Source organism: Taurulus bubalis (assembly GCF_910589615.1).
Source record: "Taurulus bubalis genome assembly, chromosome: 15".
Taxonomy (NCBI): domain Eukaryota; kingdom Metazoa; phylum Chordata; class Actinopteri; order Perciformes; family Cottidae; genus Taurulus; species Taurulus bubalis.
Window position 1 is genome coordinate 6,374,210 of NC_136603.1, and position 24,935 is coordinate 6,399,144.

General features: G+C 39.3%; 1 protein-coding gene across 1 annotated transcript in view; it reads right to left on the reverse strand.

The window, feature by feature from the left end:
- The window catches only part of pth2ra (parathyroid hormone 2 receptor a), a gene marked incomplete at both ends in the record, with an annotated part of 37,731 nt that extends 14,004 nt beyond the window's left edge, over positions 1 to 23,727 (reverse strand). The window contains 7 exons of the mRNA XM_079230345.1: positions 2,830 to 2,983; positions 5,734 to 5,917; positions 10,308 to 10,405; positions 12,853 to 12,974; positions 14,169 to 14,279; positions 17,223 to 17,328; positions 23,641 to 23,727. Of these exons, the coding sequence (XP_079086471.1) occupies positions 2,830 to 2,983; positions 5,734 to 5,917; positions 10,308 to 10,405; positions 12,853 to 12,974; positions 14,169 to 14,279; positions 17,223 to 17,328; positions 23,641 to 23,727 (862 nt within the window). The remainder of the gene's footprint in view (positions 1 to 2,829; positions 2,984 to 5,733; positions 5,918 to 10,307; positions 10,406 to 12,852; positions 12,975 to 14,168; positions 14,280 to 17,222; positions 17,329 to 23,640) is intronic.
- Between the last annotated feature and the right edge of the window lie 1,208 nt (positions 23,728 to 24,935).

The following is a 24,935-nucleotide window of genomic DNA, read 5'->3' on the forward strand; positions in this document are numbered from 1 at the left end:
AAGCATCAGTTCTATATCTTTTACTCCACAACGGCACATCCCAGCTACTGTGTCTTGACACATTAGGGAACATCAGGTATGTTCTTCTGCTGTTAAATGACACATAAGGTACGCGGCGGCCTCTGCGTGAAATACTTTACTGTACAAAAACAAATCTGCTGTGCTACAAGTAGCATTCAACAGTATTCATATACATACAGCCGCCATACAAAGACATGGCTAAACTTTCAGAAGCCACTATAAAGTCCAGAAGCACTCTCTTAGATCCAATAGTTTCTTAAAGTCAGTTGGGTTGCAATTGATTTTGCTTTCACTTAACTTTTATTCCACCAATTTGTTTATTTATAAAACACATAGTTTAAGAAATTACCAGCCTCGCTTTGATCTATCTTAATTAATTAATGTAGAATCAATCAACCCCTCTGGGTCTGTTCTGAACTTGTTAAGACAAAGTTTAGATTTGTGACTTATTTGCACTTACTAAAAAGCCAAAATATAGGCATTCAAATGGTATTGATTAAACAATGTTGTGGAGGGAAAAAGGCACTGTGAAGGAATGCTGCATCTGAAACCAAGAGCACAGCGTGTGACCCACTTCAACAACTATGAAGAGAGACTTCATATTTACATTTCAGAACTTAAAGAACGAAGCGCATCAATAGTAAAAATGCACACATTCCACTGCAAGACCAAACCAACTGAATCAACAGACAGGGTACGAAGGATTTTACTGTTTAATAGAGGCTAGTTGAATTGTTCATTTTAACATAAGAATTCAGGTCAACGACCAGGGAATGTGATAGATAATGTATGTGATTACTCATGTGGCTCCATGGATATGTGAAGTGATTGCATAGGATTGTGATTGTGGCTGTGCAAGACCGGCCTCTCAGAGGAAATGTCCCTCTATCACCTAAATACGGCAGCTTGAGTAACCCTGATTAATCAGTGGAACTTAAACTGGATGAGACGTTTCCCCAGCTCCCTTTCAATTGATAGATTATTCCACCAGATATACACATTTTAATTGAATGCTGCTGTGCTTGTCTAAGAGAGAGAGAGAGAGAGAGAGAGAGAGAGAGGGAAGCAGAGAATAAGAGAGTAGAGAGTTGTGTGAGAGGAAAATGGAGGGACTGAAACAGCAAGGAGTTATATTACTTGTTCAATTGGCACTTGGTGACTGCTACTGATGATAATAAGAGCATTTTAATCCATATTGCCGGCTAGTCAGAGGATTTGCGCTTCTGCCATCCATAAGATCTCAAAGTAAAAAAGTCAGAGTGCCTACAGCTTCAGCAGTACGGTCGGTTTATTCATAATTGTAGGTGTCAGTTTCACATTACAGTGAAATCTATCAGACATGTCTCCTCTGCACAGTTTTATTTTTACCAGCAGGAGATAGCCACCAGATTAATTCACACTATCGAAAAAAAAAAGTTGGTTCTTAGATCTTCAGGGAGAAAATTAAGGGGTGGATGTATAATTTCACAGTGCCGTTTTTAGACATGTCAAGAAAAATCCCATCTCCAGAGCGTCTTGTGCTTTTGAGAAGAAGATGTTGACACAAAGTAGGTTTAAGATACCTTGTGGATGTCTATGTCACTATTGGCGCTATGGAGCAATGTTTCAATCAGAGGGTCTCCATTCTGTGTGTTGTCATGCACATAGTCACCAATAGTTTCAGAAAAGATATTTCCGTTTTATGAGGAAAGAAATGCATTTAATATGTATGTTGACAGCAGTGATCTGTTAGCTTAGGTTTGAAAAGTATATCGTTTTTCACCAACTGCAGCCACATAATCACTTCTCCATCTTTGTTCCCTCTGTAAGGAACAACCCCACTGATCTTGAGCCTTTATTCCATAAAAACAAGTTAGAATAGTTGTTATATTCGACCACACCAAAGCACTGCAACTCGTAGTGTTTTTTTTTAGCCACACAGACATTGAGTCTAATTATCAGATGTCGGATATTCGACAATACTCCTCAAATGAGCAACCGGTTTTCCAATTATCATGAAGCGGTAGACGTAGCACGGAGGGCTCGGAAATAAAGGAGGCAATAACCCCAAAACAATACGAACATAATATCTACTTAATGTTAGCAGTGTTTAAAACAGCTTGACAGCGTTTCAGAAATGCAGGTATCCAAAGTAAAAGGAAATCCTGTTGAGCTACTGAACGGCATGTCATTCATTCATGTGACCCACAATCATGTTTCCTTCTTGGTGCTTCTCCCTGTCATACAGCCTGGTGGGTTTTCTAATTACAGCTCGGTATAAACCTTCACACATCGATACTCTCACTGTTGGATATAATCAAACCAAATGTGGGCAGCCATTCAGATTCTGACAAGGCAGAGACAGATGAGACGAAGATCCGTCACTGCATGGGAAAAATTCTGATGCCGTCTAAAAACTTTTCATCTACTCGTATTGAAATCGTACCAGCAGCTCTGTTGTTGCCGGTCAGTTATTTTCATCCAAATGCAAGCGCAGCACTTTGTAGAAATGGCCTTTAATTTCTCCAAAATATGCACCAAACACGAGCAGACAATATTAATGATGACAGGAGAATCATATGTGTGGGCCAGAACTTGGTGCAGAGAGGATTATGCATTGTATAGAGTGTATGCATTGCATTGTCTGCGTATTTAACTATATTGCTGATATGGCAATTGTGACTGTATTGCAAGACTGTATTAACCTCTGTATAAACTAAAGCTTGCAGCATCTTTTTTGCTGAAGTTGGTGGAGAATTGTTGAGAACAAATGATTTAGTCGCGCTGCACAGTGTCAATATGAGAGATTTTCTTTTTCTTTCTGCTTACCCCATCCGATGAGGGTGAAGCCCAAGAGGTATCTGGAGTCTGATCGAAAGGCCATGAAGATGAGACTGTGGAGGTAGAGGCCTTCCACCAGGATCCAGTAGTAGTTGGTGGCCAGGAAATAGATGAAGAGCAGCACCGTCACCTTGCAGCCAGTCTGAATTTAAAAAAAATATTAGCACTTTTATCACCTCCTATTTGTAGCTGACACATTATTGTGACCACAGTACAAACTACTCTAACACTACAGGCGGTCCTATACTGGAGTAGATTATTTTAGCACTTTGCTGTTTAAATGTGCACAACAATGAGGAAAAGTACTGTAAATTCGAAGAGTATCAATAAAGTCCATAAAATCAGCATAAATGTAAGTTTAGGCACACACATTTTACTAGCTGACAACAATTCATTTGATCACTATAATTAATATGATTATAATTATGAATGCTGCCAAATTATACACTTGGCTGCACAATCATGGTAATAAATGAATACATTTGCATTTCCTCTGAAAATGTCTCACGACTGATATCCTGAGCAATATGAGGAATTACCACAAGAAAGAGCAAAGACACATTATTAATGTGCATGAATTGCATTAATGATCCATTAAATAATCCATAAAGCAAGTATATATACAACTATGTTTATTTCTAGAGGCAACAAACAAATGCAGTGAGGACAGTATGCACTAGTAACATGTAGTAACTCCATGCTAACTGTAGATGCTCACTGTCCCTTAAACTGTTCCAATAGTTGTAAATACTTAATTATGTATTTGTATTATTTCACCTAACTTTAAAGTAATGAACCTTTTAAGCCCTGCAGGACCTATGTAGGTCCTTTTTTGAGGTTCACCATGTTCAAGTAGTCCAAGTAGTCGTATGAACCCCAAATTAGCTACAATACTTTATTATTTGATATCATTTTTTTTCAGAATTTCTTTGTGAATTTTTTTATATTTAAAAAAAAAAACACTTTTATAGCGTATTTTGATCATAACTATGAATAACCAGCATGATCTAAGCAAGATTGGCCGAAAATGCTTTTCGAGCGGTTTCCGACATGTTCAAAATGTGTGCTTTCAGACCCTTACCAAGGTCCCACATACTAATAACACCCATTTTTAAAATAATAAGCCCGAAAGAACACAGATCTGCAATAAAAACCACAGAAAAACAAAGTGTTGGGGTTATTTGAATGTTTTATGAAAAGAAAAAACTGTGTAAATCGGTTCAGAAATGGAAAAAAGTTGTTAAAAGTGTTATGAGAAATGATGTTATGAGTGATGATGTCTTTATTTTTTCTTTTCTTTCTTTTCTTCTTTATTTATTTGTGAAATCCGATGTTGTAAATGGTACTTATGAGGGTTTTTGTGAAACCTTACGGGCGGCGCGAAAAATGGACGGACTGGCGGCGAGTCGTTGGAATGTACGTAAGTACATAAACTTAACGGTTACTTTTATTATTTTGTACCGAGCCAATATCTTCTCAAAAGGGTTGCAGTATTGTAGAACGTTAAATGAAGTTAAACAACGATGTGGTTGTGGAGAAAATGAAGAAAATGAATGAATTTGTGTCCGATAATGTGGATAATGTGGACATGGATTAAACAACATGCTTCAATGCAAATCAAAATAATTACTCTCACTCTTTCAGATTTGCAACGTTATTGGTGACCTGACACAATTAGTCATGACACAAATCAGCTGGAAAAAATTGAAATCCTGACCTTTGATGGTAATTTGAGATGATTAGATTTATCTCTGAACTTGATTAAATAAATACTTATTATTCAAGAGCAACATTCAGATCCTATTCACTTTCCCAGTCAGACTCTCGACTGGAGCTGAGTCACTGACTAAATTAGTTTAATTAAATCTAACAAAGAAAAGAAAATGTAGATACTCATAATGTAAATTTTTGTTTTGTTCAATCAGAAAAGTCCCCACTGAGTTCAGAGGGATTTTTAATAAGCAACCTTATTTAGAAGAATACACTCTATATACGAAGTGTACGTAGTCATCGAGACGTCTCCCATTAGTTTGTGGACTGACGTGATGAAGCCTTGAGTTTGGCATTTTGGCAGTCGCCATCTTGGATTACTCCCGTGACCATATTTGGACGCCGTATACGTCTCTGATAGGGTCGCAACCTGTCAATTATAGTAAGCCCGATCGATAGCAATCTATATGAGACCATATTTTATTAAATGAACATCATGCTGTATTTAAAAAGACTTGAAACCAGCGATTGAGACCAGAAACGCTTGTTTACGATGTTTACTGAGGGTTGTCGTGTCTTGGGGTTTGGTCTCGTAACTTCCTGTTTTATTTTGAAGCCTAACCCTCCCCTCGTTTCAGGTCACTTGCCCTTCCTCATGTGTCACCGTCTGATTGTTGCCACCTGTTCCCCATTACCCTCATGTGCTTATAGTCTGTGCTTCCCCTTTGTCTTGTGCCAAAGTGTTTGTCCTTGTCTATGCACCTAAGCCGTATCCACAGTCCTAGTTGTTTTTTTCCCAAAAATTTGGTGCTTCGCCACGTAAGTTGTTTTTTCTGTTTCCTCCTTCGAGTGATTTTGTGTTTGTTAAAGTTTTCTAGCTTTGATTTGTGTTTCTGTAGTCTGTTTTCTTCCCTCCTTCGGGAGCGTTTTATGTGTAAGGATTTAGTGAGAGTTGTCTTCATAGCCCAATGGTTTTGTCACTCCTCAAAGAGGATCAAAAGAAACAAAGTGTGCATGTACGTATATCCTCTGCATCTGAGTCCTCCTTTTGGTTCAGGCCTGACAAGAATAAATCAAGTGAGAAGTAGAGACACTGAGTCATGCTTTGCTGTGACATTTGCCTTGGAGTGAGAGTGTGACACAGTAAGAAAACAGACTCCAACAAGCAGAGCTGGTACTTGCATACTGAGAGTTGTCCAGAGGTGCCATGCTAACTGTCTTTAAGTTGTCCAACAGGGCAGAATCAAAGTCCTGCAATCCAGCACTGGAATGGACGACTTTGTCCTTCACAAAGATGCTGACTGCCCGGAGCATGAAGGACACAAACAGGTGCATGTGGATGTAGTTCCTGGTGCAGTGAAGACGCCTGCCGGGGAAAACAAACGGCAAGCACTGGTATGAATTCATAATTAAGATTATGCACTCCAAACCACTCGGGCTTTCATCACATTCATATCAGCTCAGGTGGACCTGCCGTGTGTTGTTAGAGGATGAATGTGTCTTAATCGAGGTGCAAGGCTACTTTTCGAATATTGCCAAGTAGATGTGGAAGAAAAATGTAAAAGTCTTAAATTGAGGGTTTTTTTGACGAAGTGAGCGCTAATTGAAACATCCCAGTGAAATCACCTGATTCTGTACAGTGACCATAATGTGGAGGTTGATCGAGAACAAGGGCTATTTAGGCATGACCACTTTGGTAAAATACCTCAGTGCCTTTCCACTGTGATGGAAATACAGAACAAGCCTGAACTGCAAAAGTCATCAGCGCATAAAACACAAAGACATGGGGGGTAGTTTAAATCTCACAGCTTCAAACTCAGCATGGTTCCCTCGATTACATTTCTGCACTCGCGTTGCTTTCAATGACTTTTGATGTCATGGACTTGTAACTCACATCATTGTAAGTCTACAGGTCTGGGAGCCATGTTGTTGTCCCTGCAGAATCCAGCACACCTCCCTCTTTCTGAGAGGTGACATGTCATTTATTGCTTTTCAGTGGCTGCAGAAGTACCAGAAATGGAGGTTGCACTTCAGCTGAGGTTACTCTGTATGAACCATACACACATACACTATGTTCCTTCTAATCAGCACTAGATGTAGTGTTGTTGCTGCTTATAATTACTGTGGAAAAAAAAAATAATACTCACAACCTCTTCAGTTAATGATGACGTCGCCATAGGATTGTTTTATCCTTCATTTATTCTCAAGAATCAGATCATCATTGTAGGGAGCACTGCGTAGCTATATTTGTTTAAGGATTTGTAAATGTATGCCTGAATCTTTCTAATGTGTATTTAGAGAAATATGCTTCTATATAATTTAGTGTAAAGAATCCATGTCCCTATGGAAACAGTTTCTGCTCATCTCATTAAGCTGCATTAGGTATCCTGGACATCCCTCCGTTGCTCAGCGCTGGAATACGCTCACGGTTGACTGCGCTTCGCTATGGGTAATATGTTGTAGCTAAATGAGCTGTCATATTTGGTGATGCACACTATTGTGACAGTATATTTAAAGAGAATAGACAAGAGAGCAGAAGAAGGCTGAGGGAGGCTTAGGAATAAATACTTTTTAAGCTGCTCTATGATGCCAAACACAGCAGATTTAAGAACCGCGTTTGTCAAAATGCATCATGTGAGCTGCAACTGATTCAGAAAATTTGCTCTGATTGAAGTTTCCCTGTTTAATCACGCAGCTGTGAACACCTTGGGGAGATACGACGCTGTTGACTAACTTACCTTTCTACTTCCCGCTCTCATGAAATCCTGCAACCTACTCTCGCTGTGAAAATGCTGGGATTCAAAACAATAGACAATTTTCACACCGAGTGCCAACAAGTCATTACCGGAGACGGTGTTCACTATGATGGATTACCTTTATGTGGGAGAGGTGCCTTTTTTTTCTTTTAAAAGAAAGTGACCAAAGTAGTGTGGACCCAAAGGTTATTGCCTCAAAATGAGTTTCTCGTGATCTCAAATCGCACTCGTTAGCCTCTCTACAGCAGGATCGGGTTGTTGGCCACTCTCTGTAACCAACACTTGCTATTCAGGCTGTAGAGACACGGGAGATGCTTGTAAGGGCCCATTAAGCGAGGTACACGTGTGGTAAATATTGAATGTATTTAATATATTTACATCAGCATCTGTGCTTTTAATTTTTTATTTTCTGTCCTCTCAGTCTCTCTTTCTGCCTCCCGTCGTTCCCTGCTCTAAATACACTTCAGCTGAGGGGGCTACAGTTTCAAGAGGAAGAAGACTTCCAAAGGGTTTTTGAAGTGCTGATGGGATGATTACACAAACTGTACAATGTCATAATAAACCTGGAGAGCCTTGCCAGTTAGTTTACTAGCTTAATGCCAATAAGGCTGTTTTTGTGCCCGAGAGAAACGGTTTTATGTTTACTTCTCTCTGAGGTGAAATTGAATGGAAGTGATGCTTTTCTCTACATCCATACTTTTATTTTCCTGATCTCTAAAGTATTTAAATTTGAAAATCTTCTTTCACAGAATGGATGTAAATTGAACTACCGGTATTGTTTTGTAATCCAATTGTGTACATACAAAGTTGTTAGGTAACAGGATTTGTGGCTAAACTGTTAAATCAAATTAAAAACTTTAAAATACTGGGAATTTCCATTTAAATACATTCCATATGCATTGTGTTTATGTCCATGAATGAAAATTAAAGCAGCATTAAATTGCTTTCCTGATCCCTGCATGTTGCTCTGCTGTGTCTCGTCAATCACAAGTTCAATAATTAACCGACTTGACAGAATGGCGACAGGCCAGTGAAGTTTTAGTATTAAGAGTACAGATGTGTTCCTTTTGGTGCTAGACACGTAGCACACTCAGCAGCAACAATTATTAATTCAATAAAGTTCTTGGCAAAATAAATGTAATTTGATGCAGTACGTGGCTCCGATTCGCCATAAATGAATAATTATGGCGTTGTGCATGTAAAAAATAAGTAGTGTTTCTATCATATGCCAAACAGACACAAATCTACACTGCCATTTGGCGAACTGAGTAGCACCTCGGTTAGACACTGTTGACTTCAATGTTTGGTTCATTGGTTCTCAATTGATCAAATATTTAATAAAGACTTAAAACTTTTTTGTAAATACAATGCCAGTTTTGTTCCAGTTAATTAAAAAGTGAAACTCACTTGAAAGTCTGCGATAGAATGCAGACTTTATATTCTGCACTAAAATGTGGATGTAATTCCTTACGGAATTAAGCTGCATCATTGTAGTTCAGTATTTCAATGAACTCTTCACTTAAATTCAACAATTTCTTCTTTCAAGGACTGAGATGGCAAAATAAATTCCAGAAAGCATCCAGCAGTGAAAAAGCCTGCTTGATGATGTCCTCACTGACCTTGAATTATATCGTATGGTCTTCATGACTCTTTTACCTGACAAGCATGAATTTGTGATGCGCTATTGTGTGTAGCTTTCTAATCACTTGTCATGTAATCATCTCTTGTGTGTTCCTTTGTATTGTTTTTACACTGTACTGTTTGTTGTTGTGTTCTCTTGGTTCTGACCTGCCAGGGGACGACAGATGTGAATTAGCTTGAAGCTAGAGCCTATTACGATGCATCACAATGGTGATATGTATGTTCTAAACTGTATATGGTCCCTTTTAAATTAAAGGAAGAATTCTGGCATTTTGAAGTATCCTAAGATATACATGCAATTTGAACACAGCAGGATGCAGACAACACAACAGTAGTTGATCATGGATGACAAGGAGCTGGCTTACAAGGAGGAGGTGGAACAACTAGTGGAAGATGTCCCTGAATGTCAACTAAATGCAGATCCTACACTGCAAAAAAGGAATTTCAAGAAAGTAAAAAAAGCCTTGTATCAAGAAAATAAGTCATATTTGCCCAAAAAAAGAATATTAATCTTGTCAAGCATGTTTTGGTTAGAAAAAATATCTAATTTTAGGAAAGTATGCCTTACCTTCTTGATTTTTTGGCTTATTTTAAGAAATCTTGTCAAGCAAAACAATCTGCCAATGGGGATAGTTTTTTTTTTTGCTTTGTTATAGGATGATTTGATTGAATATAAGAATGTTTTGCTTCTTTCTAGAAGGGCTGTTTTTGCAGTGTATGTGCAGAACTACCAGGCTCTGCAGATGCTTCTTCCCCCATGTCATTAGACTCCTTAACCCCCAGTTACCCGCAAACAACTGTGACTGTCCGTTCTATTATTACTCTGCAAGGTTGATCATTTGTGCAACGCTCCTGGTTTGTGTAAAGCATTTTTACGTTTAGGTTATATAAATGGTGCAGGTTTGACAATGAATATTGGAGTCAGTGTGCAAAATATGGGGTCTTGGGGGGGGGGCACAGTTATTTGTCACTTGTAATTGTCAATAAAATGTATTTTAAAAGCTTACTAATGCCCAGAGGTTGTCATTATTATTCAAACTGTAAAACTCACAAATATGAATATTAAGTGCGAGAGATGATTTTTCCACCGTAAATGGCGCAGCCAGCAAAAGCAGCAACAGGTTGCCGAAAGAGAGCCTTGCCATCTGATTGTGGACCTTAATAGACCCCCCTTGGACACATTGGATGCAGTACCTTTTCTGAGAATGTCGAGGGTTCGGGGGTTTGAGTGACTTTTCAAAATCCATTGGGCAACCTGAAAAGTGCTCGGCCACCTCCTGTTGTTATTCCAGTGATATGTTTGCTGTGAGGACAACATTTAATTGAGGATTTACTTGAACATAGAAAAACAATTTTTACCTGAAGCATCCAATGATGAAGATGGCCACCAGCAGAGAGCTGAAGGACACGGCGTAGCCAACGGTGTACATGACATACAGCCGCTCGAAGAAGTCTTGCTGTGAACATAGAAGTGTGAGCGTTTCAGTTCAGTGTCGCAGAAGAAATAACATGCATGAGTCACAGCTGCTGGGATAAACAGGATGCTCCAATGAGAACAAGAAAGCAAGGGGAACTCATTATTTTGTATTTGCATTTTGACAGAGGGTGACGAGTTTTAAAGCTAAGACTAGTGGTGATGGTGATGCTGCTATTTAGCCTGCAAATATGTCATATTAAAAAAATGGATCAGTAACTCATTCCCAAAGCTCCTATTATGCCAGTTTAAGATTATTTAAAAGCAGAAAAAGGTAGATTCATTAGGTCTTAAATCCCTAATCTCTTAATGCTTACAAATTGGAGACAACAGGAGTTTGAACAACAGAATCTTTTCAGATCGGTTAGACTCTTTTGGGGCTGAAGTTTCAGATGAAACCAGAAACAAAAGATGGCTACAGCCCTTTTCCCGGCAATATCTGCATTTCCACCAAGCAGATGGACAGACAGTCCCTCGGGGAATATGGTTGCTTAGATGAATGGTTTGGATATCAAAAAGTGAAGCTGAATCAACTTAAAAATAATGAACATTTTAGCCAAGGAGATATCTTATAGGCAAAGCTAAAGCCGCAGCAATGAAGGAATATATTAGTCTGAAATCTGAGATGTACATTTTTGTGTCAATTGCACAATGACCAAATGGCCAAAACACTTTTTTTTTGATGCAAGCAAATAGTGAATCAAAGCATCTGTAGTGTCAAGTAATTAAATTAGGGTTTATATGCATGTTTATGTGTATATCTATAGAATGTACAATGTGTGTAAACTATGTTTCAAGGCACTAAGCGTCTCGTGGAGAGTTTAAATCTGTTTGTAACATTTTAGTATTTCAATAAATCTCTGCTCCTGAGCTCTTATCTCAAAACATCCATGCTTTCTGCAGAAAGACTTCACTTTCTAGACTGAAGAAAAGTCACACAATGAAGGTTTATAATTAAGAGATTGCAAATCAGCATGTTGATAGGAATCCAGCCACTCCTCCATACTCTTTGGAGTCTCAAGTGAAGTTGAGCCCTCGGCACATCAAGTCCCAGACAAGTGTTTGTGACTCGTGTCCAAGCCTCACGTCTAGTTCTAATAAACAAAATAATCATATGATGATCCCCAAAAGGCAGCTGTGTTGAAAAGAGGAAAGTTACAGCTTCCAGACAGTCTCAACGGTACAGAGATTATCATGGCTTTAAGGCTAACTAAGGCTTGATGAGTGTTTACTCTTAGTATCCTGCATTTAAGGAAACTTTATTTAGCTTTTTTAACTGCCTGCAAAGTACTACATTAGTAGAAAAAGACCATTTCCTTCGAGCACTGGTTGAGGATAAAGATGCAAGATACATTTAGGATAATTGGAGATAATTACAGAGTAAATAAGACAGGTGCCGATCTTATCCAGGTGTGTCTGCAACCGCTTCTGCTGTATTGTCTGATTGAACGAATACACCCAGTGCTGAAAGAGTCACATTTGTTTGCACTTCATTTAACTAAAAATCAAAAGTGGCGATGTAACTTTATATAAGACACAGGCTCGAAATCGTCGTATAAAACACTGTACATAATCTGTGCCAAAACACAAAAGTACAAACAAACAAACTAAGAACAAAGAAAAGGGAGCCGCAGAGCAGCGTCTGAGAGGCAGCCAGCGGTGTGTGTACTGTTAGTTCGGTTGCAGCTGTTAGTCAAACACAGACAAAAACTGTTTCCGCCCCAATGTTTTCTCCGGCTCCAGAGTAGCAGCAGGGTGTCGACGATGCACTCTGCTGTGTTATCACCTGTGGCCCCGGGCGATTAAGAGCGGTGAGTGAGGAGTCAACAGGCAGTTAATGTCAGTAAATAACAGGAGATAAAAGGAGTTCTGAAAAAGTGTGAGTCACCTCAACCACGAGAGCTCGTCGAGCACCCAAAATATTATGCAGTTGGCTTCAGCAGAATGCGGGCAAACACAGGTGTGTGTGTGTTTGTGTGTGTGTGAGTGAGTGAGTGAGTGTGTCACACACACACACAAACAGGGCCGAGCACATAACCTCTCTCCTGGCTTAAACCTGGCAGAGATAATAAGCAAAAATGCAGTTCTCCAACACAAAACTCTGTTCAATTTGACAGACAACTCATATATATATATATATATATATATATATATATATATATATATATATATATAACTTCTGAACCATCAACACACTCGGCCCAATGTGTCCGTACACGAGCTGAAGCACACACGGTTGCCTATAGCATCGGATTTCGGTCAAGTCTTCTTTCATCAGGCTCCACGTTAGCTTGCCTTAGAGTCCCGTGAGATTTAGAGCTTCGGTATCTACATAAGCTAACAAGCTTTATGTTGACATGTCTATCCATGCATGTATGGGAATAATATTGGTTTAGCTAGTTAACCAAATCAGCTGCTGTGCATACTCACCCTCCCTTCCTCATTAGTGGGATGAAGGAAACCCAGACACTCCGAGTAGTTGGTCCATGTTTTGTTCCAGTGGTCCACAAACACCCAGGAACCGTTGACGTCACACTTCCTGTACGCATGTCCTGAAAACAAACGCTTTAATATGATTTGGGACATTTTACAACACCAACAAAATTATGCTGATGACTAAAGCATTTCATCCAGGTGGAGCTTATGGACACCAAACCTACACAGGTGAATGACATCATTTTTGATTAATTGGACCTCTTTTCAGAACTGCGTGAAATAGAGACTCCAGTGATAGCTTTGTTGCAACTGTTATCATTTATATAGGTCTTTACACACCGGGGACATGATAAATGAATAGCACACAAATGCTAAATACTCACCTGAGGATATATTTATGTCTTGGGCTTTGTTTGTGAAAGGTAAGAACAGAAGGAGTGGATCTGGTATGTATGTATAAATAGAAGTATGGCTCAACCCATTGGTGACTTGAGTGCCTTGTAAAGCGCTATACAAACAATATGTATTATTATTAATTGCACAATGTGATTGATTGATACCTATATTGGTGGTGCGAAAGCTCAGAAAAATTAACGTTGACATTTTTTTTTTGCTTATTTTTTTTAATTATTCACGCTCTGTGTGAAAGTATTCATGACAAAAACCACAATTCCCCCAAAAATATCCCCTCCGTGTGCAAAGGCCTTAATTAAACGCAGGTACAAATAGTCAAAGGAATGATGGAGCCGTCCTTAAATGCAGGATACTGAGAGTAAACACTCATCAAGCCTTAGTTAGCCTTGAAGCCATGATAATCTCTGTACCGTTGAGACTGTCGGTGTGACTTTTCTTCAGTCTAGAAAATGAAGCCTTTCTGCAGAAAGCATGGATGTTTTGAGATAGTAACTCGTACCGAACTATAAATAGAGGCACAGTGAACAATAGAATGTACAGTAAAGGACGCCCGCGGGACGGCAGAACGTTAAGAGTTAATGTGATTGGAAACACCTGTGCTTTTCCTATGGCACATAATTACCATCATATTACACATCTTCACCCTAAGCAGAGGTCTAATTAGCCAGAATCATTGAAAATACATGTGTGAGAGTGTAAGACCTCAACAAAACAATGTTTAAATATATGGTATAATAATAATATATATATATATTGAATATTTCAGGTAGTTCAGTAAAGTACAATAGAAAAATACTTATATTACAATATATTGCCAGCATAAATAGCCTGCATCTCTATAATTAAAGTAACTTCAGTGTTAGTGATGGTACATATAAAAAATAAAAAACGTTAACCTTTGTGATTGAAGTCATAGATGTAAAACGGGCAGGGAACCACGGTAACCAGCCCAGGGGAGCCGTGGGGCCAACAAATAAGACCGTCCCAGTCTGGAGGGCACACCTCATCTACAGCGAGCAGGAGAAGAGGACGTCAACATTCACATACTGTCTTTTTTATTATGTGTTTTGTTATATTTTCATCTGATCCATAGACTCTTCATTGCTCGATTCTGTCGCTGAATTGGCAATCACACTACTACACTCATGTATTTGTGAAACACAGTACAAGTTATTATTGTTATGTGCATTCTTTTCAGAAACTAGTTCGTTCAAAAGGACGGAAATAAATGAACACAAACCCTACTGCAGTGACTATTATGGAAATCAGGGTGAACAGATCAAAGGCTGTGTCCATTCTGTCCCAGTGAGAGAAGGACTGCAATGCACAATTTTGTTTGGCATAATAGTCCCTACATAATATTCCCTTCATTGAGTATTCTCCCATGTACTAACACACTCACAGTTACATATCTTGACAACATATTGTACTGAATCTTTGCTCAACATTGGTTTTCTAGGAAAAACACATTACTTTCCCTTTAGCTAACAAAGAACATTAAGAGGGAAGCAGACACCAATGGATGTCAGTGGATTTTATTGTGTAGGATGGTTACAAAATCATAAAGCATTAGTCTGGTGAAAAGGGTTATGCGAGAGCCACTTATGGACATCGAAATGGATGCCCACAAACATAAATGTGCACCTCTGATGACTCATCTGCTGCCTGCTCTCACCACACAATGACTGTCAACATTACAAATTGCAACTTTCAAAACATATTCAAAAATGAACCACTGGACGTCGTCTCAAGATAAACATGAATCATTTAAAAATAGTGATAGTTTCAGCTTCTGGCTGAATCTGCGATTATCTCATGCTGCGTTGTAAACCTTTAAGATTTTAATAAACGGTTGAAAACTATTTCACAGTGTTTTTGTGAGGAAGTAACTGCAGCGTTGATGCCAAAGTCCCCACATTTACATTGTACATCAGGTCAGATCACACTTCTTCTGTAGACCATCTAGTAAACACCTCTCCCTCTGCAACATATAGTGGCGCTGAATGTCGTGTGTATATATAGAACCTTTAACATTTATGAGCCACAATCAAATCACAACTTATCGGACAACAGAAACATAATGAAATGGGAGCCGCAACATTAAAAAGCAGCACAGGTGATGCTGGAGATGATGATGGTTTAAGCTGCTGACACTGTCTCCTGCACTTCTTAACGCACGTTAGCTGCTATTTAAAAATGTTTGTTTTAGTTTGCTGAACTAAAGTAGAACAAGAAGAAGAATAAGACTGATAGTATCCAGGATTTTTTCTGTGGTCACTTCTAGGGCTGCAACTAACGATTATTTTAATAATCGATTAATCGGTTGATAATTTTTTCGATTAATCGATATAAAAATATATATCAAAAAAAGTTCATTTCCAACCCTTTATTCAAAAACAGAAGTGACAAAACATCTTCAGAAAGTGCACAAACAGGTTGCTCCTTGAACATCCCTGAGCTGTTAATTAAAACAACAAAATGGACTAACACTAAAAACATACACATGTATGCTTTACATCTACCAAATGTGAGCCCTTTTTACTGTAATTGATCCCTCCAGAGGCTGCATTTAGCATGCCCTGCTTTATCAATATGTATGAAATACTGGGACAGAGGGACAGAGGGAGGTACTGCTACATATAGAGCGTCCTCTTCTTTAAACTCTTTCATTCTGGGTCTCTTATGACCACGACATCACGTTGTTGGCTAAGCCCAACTACGTGATTTGCTTCATTCTACTTTGAGTACTTTGCAGCCCTAGTCACTTCCCAGCGCTCCTGGCAGGATATGACCGATCAATAGAAGAGCAGCACAAGCTCTGCACCAACCATCTGTCCATTTACCGTAATCACCAAAAAGGAGAAGCGCAAAGAAAGCTATACAGTTAACCTAAAATAGCAAAACCAAAAGGCAATGCACGCTGTAGCTGTGAGATGCAAATCACATGTCTTTGCTTTTCCCATTCCAGCACTGTCAAATCTTCAAATTATGGTGATTTTTGACAGTTGGTTTGCAACATCACATTTCTTTGCATTTTTATCAAGGGACAAAATGAATGCCACATTTACATCCCTAGTAGACACATGGGAGATAAATAAAATAGGTTTGGAGATGCAGGCTGCTGCCAGATAACAGGTTGCAAATATATGCATGTACCCCCTAAGGTTTGCTGCGGGATAACAAATGGAGCGCGGAGGTTAACAATGGGGTTATTTTTAACACAGTATGTTACATTATTTTTTAAATGTCACAGCTTCCACTTAAAAAAAGCCGCCTTCTAGCACATCCACTGTGTCGAGTGTCCCCCAGTGTGTGGAAGCCGGTTCTGGAAGCTATCAGCATTTTGGCTAACGATGGCAGTTATTTCATTTTCTTTACTGGTTTTGGATCAGAGTTACGTTTGGTTAGTCCTACTCTGGAAAAGCCTTTTCTCTTGTAACGTGAAACGTGAAAACAGGCTGATTGATAATACAAATCATTATGTAAACTAAGCAGCAAAAGGTTTTCAATCCGCTCATAGAGCTGACTTTAGCTCAAGTAGCTAGCTGGGGACAAGCAAGTGACAATTGTGGTTTCAGTCGGCAGATAGAAATTGGAAGTCTGCTTAAATCTCCTATTGTCTGAAACCAAGGAGCTGCTGTTTTAAAAATTAAGAATGTTTAATGACTAAACTGCCACGGTTCCTGTTGTAAACTGCTAGCCGAGCTACAGCAACCAGGGGGCAGGATTTAGCAAACGCTCAATTGTTTACATAAATCTTCTGTTCATATATTTACTGTTGTATATTTGATGAATCCCCATAACAGAAACAAAATGTAGAGCAGGTAAGTAACGTTTTCTAAAGGTTTTCTGCCACTTGAAATTGCATTGCTTCCACATAAACATGAAGAAAAGTCAGATTAGTTGCGTAGCATAGGATGGAAATGTAATTGTCTGTGTACGTGTTGTACCTGCGGACCCTGGCTCAGTGTTGGAGAGGTTCTGGAAGCACTGCAGTTTGATTTCATAAAGGATGTACATCTGCTCCTGTGCAGAGAGAGGGCCATCAAACTCCATCTGTGGAGCACAACAAACAAGATCAGATCTGTCACCCTCAATCTATATGTGTTTAAATTACCCGTTGCTTTTTTTAAATAACATTTGTGGCATCTTTTCATATCCCCTCTGCAGTGAGCCAGGCCAACATGTGTGGCCCCCGATGGAGAAAAGTGGAGGAAAGTCGTGACAACAAAAACAATAGTTAGGAAGCAGAGAGAATTAAAAACATGTTATTGCACATTTATCATTTTAAATGATTGTTTTGGGAGTGTAAAATTCTATATATTTGACCATTACAGAAGGTTATTTGTGGGTTAATGTAATCTTTTTCATCCCTATCCATGAAGTTGTTTCCATTCAAAGCACAGATCGGCCTGACACAAGGCGAGTTTTCTGCTGTGTCGTGAGTATTACCGTCTCACAGGGCTGCTAGCGCGGTTTAGGTTGTTACATTACAAATCAATCAGGAATCACTATATGAATTATTTAGGTAAATTGTAGGACGGCAAAACCCCATCGTCTGTTGACACAAACATTAATCGTATTAACAATCTTTTCAAACTTACCATCAAGCCAAAGACGCTTTTTTGTCTTTTACTGTAACTTTTTTAACCAAGTCCCGTATGGATCCACAGTATGTTTGAGCTCTATTTAAGGTCTTGACTTCAGCTAGGTAGTATGGCCTACAAATATAGTTTCTTACAGTAGATGAATAAAGTAACAGGTTTAATCTCAAAGACATGTTTGTTGCTCATCCAAGAGGCTGCTTCTCTTTCTGAGGCATTTCATCTCGTGTTTTTCCAACTTGATGTCATTTGAGAGTTATTTCTGTCACCATTCAGTGAGTTAGAGGCACATGATTTAACACGTGAAGAAGAAGAAGAACATCTGCGTTTATGACAACTCCATCCATCAAATCTGAGGTGCAAAGGAGAAATGGCACCTGAACAGACAGTTTGACCTTTTTTCAAATGGAACAAAGAGAGAACACAATTATAATATTTTGTTTTTAACCCCTCCGTGTTTACCTTTGTGCATCTAGAATTATTTCACTGAAGCCATAATAAGAATACTTACTCCATTTAACACCTGCACATTAAGATATAAAACTGTTGTTTGTGCCACAATTCTGGAAGACTGAGTTACATGTTTATTTTGACAACATGTTGTTCAAAAGGAAATGTCCATTTTATTAATGGAAATTCATCCATTTTCAAAACAGTTTAAGTTGTTATGAATGTACCTGTTTTGTGTGTGTTTTTTTAAAGGAAATAGTGAGTTCTGATTATACAACTTCCTGAAGTTCCTGAAGGAAGATTAAGTCGGCCACATCTGCTCTTAACCACATTCTGACTCACCTGTACTGTTCCTGTGTCTCACAAAGGTAACAACCAATATAATAAACTAAAAACCTATTACAACACCTATCGTTAAAATGAAAGTGCTGATGTAAGCCCTTAGAAAGTAATCAACAATGAAGCATCTGTTTTTCACCTCATGAACACAACTGAAGTTAGAGATTTTCTAAATGTATGCTATCCTAATATTCTTACAGATTTAATGTAGAATTTTCTGAAAATGCTTGTTATTAACGACACCGGTGGCCGTTAAGTGAACTGCATTCAGCATCCTTTTGCTTACCCTCACACATGTGCTGGTGCTCTGTATGCGAGAGGAAGCATCAGCCAAACAGTGACGCAACATAACATTACAATCATATATCATATCTAGAATAATGTTACAGTCGGGTAAAGTCTCTTAAGTCTTTAAGTTACGTTACAATCTGTCCTATACGAAGCGATTAATACATGTAAATTGTCACATATAGTAGCGTTTAACTGCTGTAGCAGCGCTTTTGACCTTTAAATAAGACTCAGCTTCTAAAGCCATGTTTGCTGCACTTCACTTCTAGGCGCAGTGGTAATTGGAGCTAAATGCAAACAGAATAATGCTAAATATGCTGATATTCAACAAGGATCACCAAAATCATCACAAATCCTTATCTGGGGACAATGAATCATTGTTGTTGGCCTACATTGTCGCAGTGCACTGGGCTCCATGCAACTTTTGAAAAAAGTATTAAAGTGCTTTGTGTTGTGTAAATTCTAAATAACTTGAATAAAAGGAGAGGCAGGTGAGCATCGTCTGGGACTTCAAAATAAAAAAATGAGATTGTTTGTTTTTCAGTTTGCTTTTCATCAAAACTCACTGTTGCTGGCATATTGTTCTAATATTCTGCTCAATTTGTTGCACCTATATGCGTTTATATAATACAGCAGCCAAACAAAAATTACTTTCTCTTGTGAAGATCTCCAGAAAAGTGATTGTTGAAGTTTGTTTAAGCTGTGAGTCATGAGTCCTCCTTGTGGGAGTGATGTGATGTCAGGTCAGATGCAGGAAAGTTAACAAAGAAGATATTTTTGTATTACTCACCACATTCAGAAATTGAATACGTCTTGTATGCATTGCCTCAAAGTGTTTACCGTACTGTATCTACTTGTCTGTAGAGATGGAAATGATTCCAGACACTGAACATTTGAATAAAGTCCTCATTATGAATTCACACCATCTCATAACCTGTCATGAAGACTGACATTGTGTTTACCACGTCAAGTTCGCTGAACCGTGTGAAACAAGACCCCTGGCAGGCCATTAAGCACACGAATCAGGCATACTGAATCTCCTCTGAAGAACTAATCATTGTTATGACGTGCATGCTCATACGTGTGAATATTAGCATAAGATGCTGTCTGCCATTTCATTGGACTGTTTACTGTAATAAAGGATGCCAAAAATTTGACATCTCTAAATGTTGCAGCACAACCCATTCTCATGCTTTTAACACGTCGTAGCCGTAGCTGTGCCGTCGGGCTTTAAAGCACATTTTATGGAGTCGCCAAACAAGAATGGCGATTTCCAAGTATGTTAGAGATGCGTGGGGCCCAAAAATAAAACCTTTTCCCAGAAAAAGAGACATCTGCAACTCAGTAAATCAACCTTTATACGAACACATGACAAGTACTTATTTAAATCATTAGCTCCTAACAATTGTGAAATGCACTAATAGCTGAATCCACATCCATTTTCCTTCCTCCATTCATGTGAACAAGCCTGAATGCTGCATCCAGTTATATTTATACATCCATCTTGATTCTCACGTGTTGGTAAGGGGGTGGGAGACTCTTGGCTCTGAGGATGTCTTCCATGATCAAAGCTCATCCTACAGCTCACTGTCTTCCCTCTGGTTAGATTCCCTTTCTCTCTTGTCTTTTGGAACAGATGGGTGACACAGAAAGTAAAATAGGTTTTGATGTGAACAATTTTGCTCCGGATATTCTCAAGCAAAGTCCATTTCATGAAAATGATTAAACTGTCAATACGATTCACCGACTGGACAAGACTGGACAGTTGTAAGCTGTGCGTCGAGTGGCAACAATCTGCTAAATCTATCAACTCCTCTTCTGGCTGCCGATAAATGGCCGCTGATAACCACCTCGGCATTCAGAGAGCTGTTCAACAGATCAATAAGGTCCACTTTCAGCACCTCGATTGACCCAAAGTGCAGATGAATGGTTTTCACAGTTGGGTGTGCGACCATTATATGCAGGATCCTTTATGGAACGGTCAGCGACCAGAGCCTTTGAAAAAACGAGTATTTTGGGGTCTTTTTACTGCACATAATCTCTCATAATCAGAGTTTGAGGCCCAGTTGTTAGCTTTGCTTCCTGAGTTACTTTCAGTCCTTAACCTGCTGTGTGAAGAAGAAAGGTTATCCAGGCCATCAGGGCCCTGGAGCTGTCATCTAGCTCAGTGTTTTTCAACCTTTTTTGAGCCGCGGCACATTTTCTACAATAAAAAAAATCCCGCGGCACACCAACAACTAAAAAAGTTACAAAATGCCACATTGTAGCATAATACAGCATACATGGTAGATAATTATTGCGCTACCTACTGGCATGGAAGAGTATTTAATTACTAGGCCAGCGACTATATTGCAGGCTCAGACGGTCAACAATGGAAAATGATTTGTGGAAACTAAATAATATTTTTTGGGGCCGATTAAAATGCTTGTGTTGTCTTAGGTTCAAAATGACCCGTGTACGAGTGTATATGTATGTGTGTTGATGGGTCATTTTGACCCCAAGACAACACGAGGAATTGGACATTTTCCCACGGCACACCTGACTATCTCTCACGGCACACTGGTGTGCCACGGCACAGTGGTTGGAAATCACTGCTCTAGCTGCTGTTATCAGGGGAGGTTTGTCGCTAGTGGTCCCTTTACTGACTAGAGGGGTTGAAGAGGCCCTCTGCCTGCATGATAATAAAGGCCAGTCGGTCACATCCCAAAACTCAGGAAGCTGCTCTGCCTGTTACTCGTCCAGCAATTCCCAGGTTAATGATGTACTCTCAGGCTTTGCACCAACAGAGTTCCAGTACTATCACTGGTGGATCAGTGTGGTACACAGCCTTCTGTTCCATGGTAATCTTTTTGATGCTAAAAATATATGTGTTTGCATGCTCTTGTCCACTTTTTTTTGTCAATAGTAAAGTGGTTTCGATCCCACATAGTCCATTCACTTCCATGTTTACTTCTAACAAGTGGATTTTCTGTTCCAGCGCTGCAATCACCTGTTGACGTTTGTGCTAGTCAACCTTGGAAAAGATTATCACAGCCACAAAGAATGACTGAAGAAAAACAAGAATATTAGCAGAAAAATGCAAACGGAGGCGAGTGCAAGCAGCGAAGCATCTGCATTGTAAGAAATTCCCATTGTCTGTTCTTGCTGTGTGATATATTGTGTTGCCGTGTTGTTAAGGTATTTTGTGTTCGGTTCCTATGAACGCTGGCTGCAACACAAATCCTCCCTTGAGAAACAATAAAGATAACCTTGAACCTTGCGCAAGACAAGACGTGTTTTCTTCTTCAATACATCAAACCAATTATACAACTAACTACCATCTTCCCCTGACCATTTGTGTGTGCCTAAACCTTACCACACATGATAGACGTGCTGACCACAGTCTCCCGGGAACAAAGTCGTGCGCTTTGTACGCCCACCGTCCAACCCAACCGTTTCCCTGTGGCTTCTGTTCAGCACAACGCAACCCTCAATTAACTGCTAGAGCATGTTGCTGGAGAAAATAATCCAAGCAGCAACTGCATTTCCTCCATAACAGATAGATGTTATCTTAAAGGAGGCAGGGCTGTATAATGAAGTAAGGAGAGAGGAGATAGAGGGAGAGACAAACTAACTATCCATTACTCTGTCATTTGCAATTTCATGGCAGCACAATGTTGTTTGCCCTTGATGGTTTTTAATTCAATTATTTTCCTTCAGTCTTTTTAGTGGCCCTGGTGCTGAAGTTGCTGTCCATGGTGCTGATGATGCAGGAAAACTCTCCTTCCTTCATTTCAAAATATAACACAATATCAATGTTACACCATTCTGTACGAATCCCAGGATCACTCACAGTTCAGTGACTAATAACCCATGTATTAATTGATTAATAAATCATTTGCCAGAATCATAGTCATCAAACGCTCTTTCAGGAGCCTTAATCCCTTTTTGGTTGCTGTTTTTCAACATTTAAAATGAATCATTTGGAATTCCAATGATGAAAGAGAAGCACATTGACCATTTAGAGGAGCTGTTAGGGTTAACTATTTGTAGGGGTTGTCAGATCTCACGTATCTATTCATGTGGAAGCACACTGGCTACCATCAAATGCTGCAAAGCCATTATGGGCAGTGTGAGTGTGTGAACAAAAATGGCAGATGATGGCTATTGATACAACTCCTCAAATCAGGAACAAACACCAACTGAGATGTCAAGCTAATTATAGCAAAAAGACTTTCTGCAGTGCCGGTTATTGCACCGAGTTTATGACTAAATAAAGGTCAGCTGTGAGAAGAAAAACTATTTGGCTGGATATCAACAGGTCAGACAGTTAAAGCTGTTGATACTAATAAACTGTAAAGGCAGCCAGAATAACGCCTTCTAACGCATGATGACCTTTTGCATATTAAAGGCAAATACCTCAACAACACTGTAATATTGAGGACATTTACAAAGGAGATGATAAGTAGCCTGCATGCTATAACTCCACAGATAAATATCAGTATTCTGTACAGCTTGACGGTTGTGTAAACTCAGGAGTCTGCATGTAACTGCATGGTATGTTCATGTACTAGCCCCAGCTTTTCTGCAGGCGATTCTTCAAAAATAATAGGTTTATAGGTGGTTGTTAAAATGCAAAAAGAATAAACTTCAGTCGCAAGAATAGCGACTAGTAGTGTCAAAGATGGGATACACAACGTGTCCTTACCTGTGCGTCTGCAGGAGCCCAGCACGAGAAAAAGTTTAAGACAAATATCCACACAAGCAAGTTCATAGTTCGTCGGTCTGCCTCCATCTCCAGCAATGTAAACATATATCTATATATCTATATATGTATGAACTATGCGTTCATTTTAATGCAAGCAGCCTAAAGCTTGAGATAAACACTTCCTCTGTCGCCGTCGCATCCCTGAGCAAGAGCTTCACATTATTGTAGAAAGTTCCCATCGCAAGTTGTGCTCCAAAACGGAGTTGAGACAGATTTCGGGTGTGGACTTCATCAGAGCTCAGATTCCACGTGTTTTTTTGTGGGTTTTTTCTCCCCTCATTCATGTTTCATTCGGCTCTCAGAAAAATAGTTCCGTGACATCGCCGCCCGCAGATCATCCAGGAGTCTGGGATGCGCGCGGGGCTTGGTTGAGGAGGAGAAGCGAGCCTCGCGTCCTGTTTCGTCACAGTACACGTCATGATGAATTACGCGCTATCCATTGCGCAATTGGAAGGAGCGTGAATGCCGCTTGCAGCCTCCACCTTGTGAGAGTCGTCACCATGTGACTTGTGATTAAGATTCCCTCTCGCCTCGCGCATTACATCACGGGAAAGGGGTCGGGGGCACAAACCCTGCGTCACTTTTAGCAGTGCAATGTGCAACAGACATGCTTTCTAAGAAATAGGCCATCTGTAAATTAACATATGTTATTAGTTTTTATTCATAGCCATAGCCATTTGTTTTAATCAACTGAGCAACCTCAAAGTTCAGCTCATTAAGAGTAACCAATGTGTGTTTATCTTTACTTGGGACATGAATTGTAACAATAAAAAGTCATAACCTAATGCTGAAGATGAATATTTTTATATCCGACTTTGTATCCATCCTCTCTTGTTAGCTTATGGCGTGAGTTAACTTATTATTAGCAGAAACTGAGCTGGCTTGTATTCTTTTACAGCATAAGGTTTGATGTATTGTGATATAATAACTGCAATATGATGTTTCGTTTGCCCTCTTTGAGGCAGCGAAAACAAGCGGTGAACACAATATGAACTTGATATGGTGAAAACGTAAAGGACCCAAACGCAGATAAGACAGCCAGACTTGTGCAGTTAAATTATTTAATGTAAGAATAAACAATCACACAGGGAAAGGGGGAACTTTATAGCACTGAAGACAAATTAACAAAGAGACAAAGGAAGCACAAATTACCAGGAGATACACAAAGGTCAATCAACTCACGAAGGCGGGAAAACACACATAAGTAAAAACAGACACAAAGGGAAATAAACAAT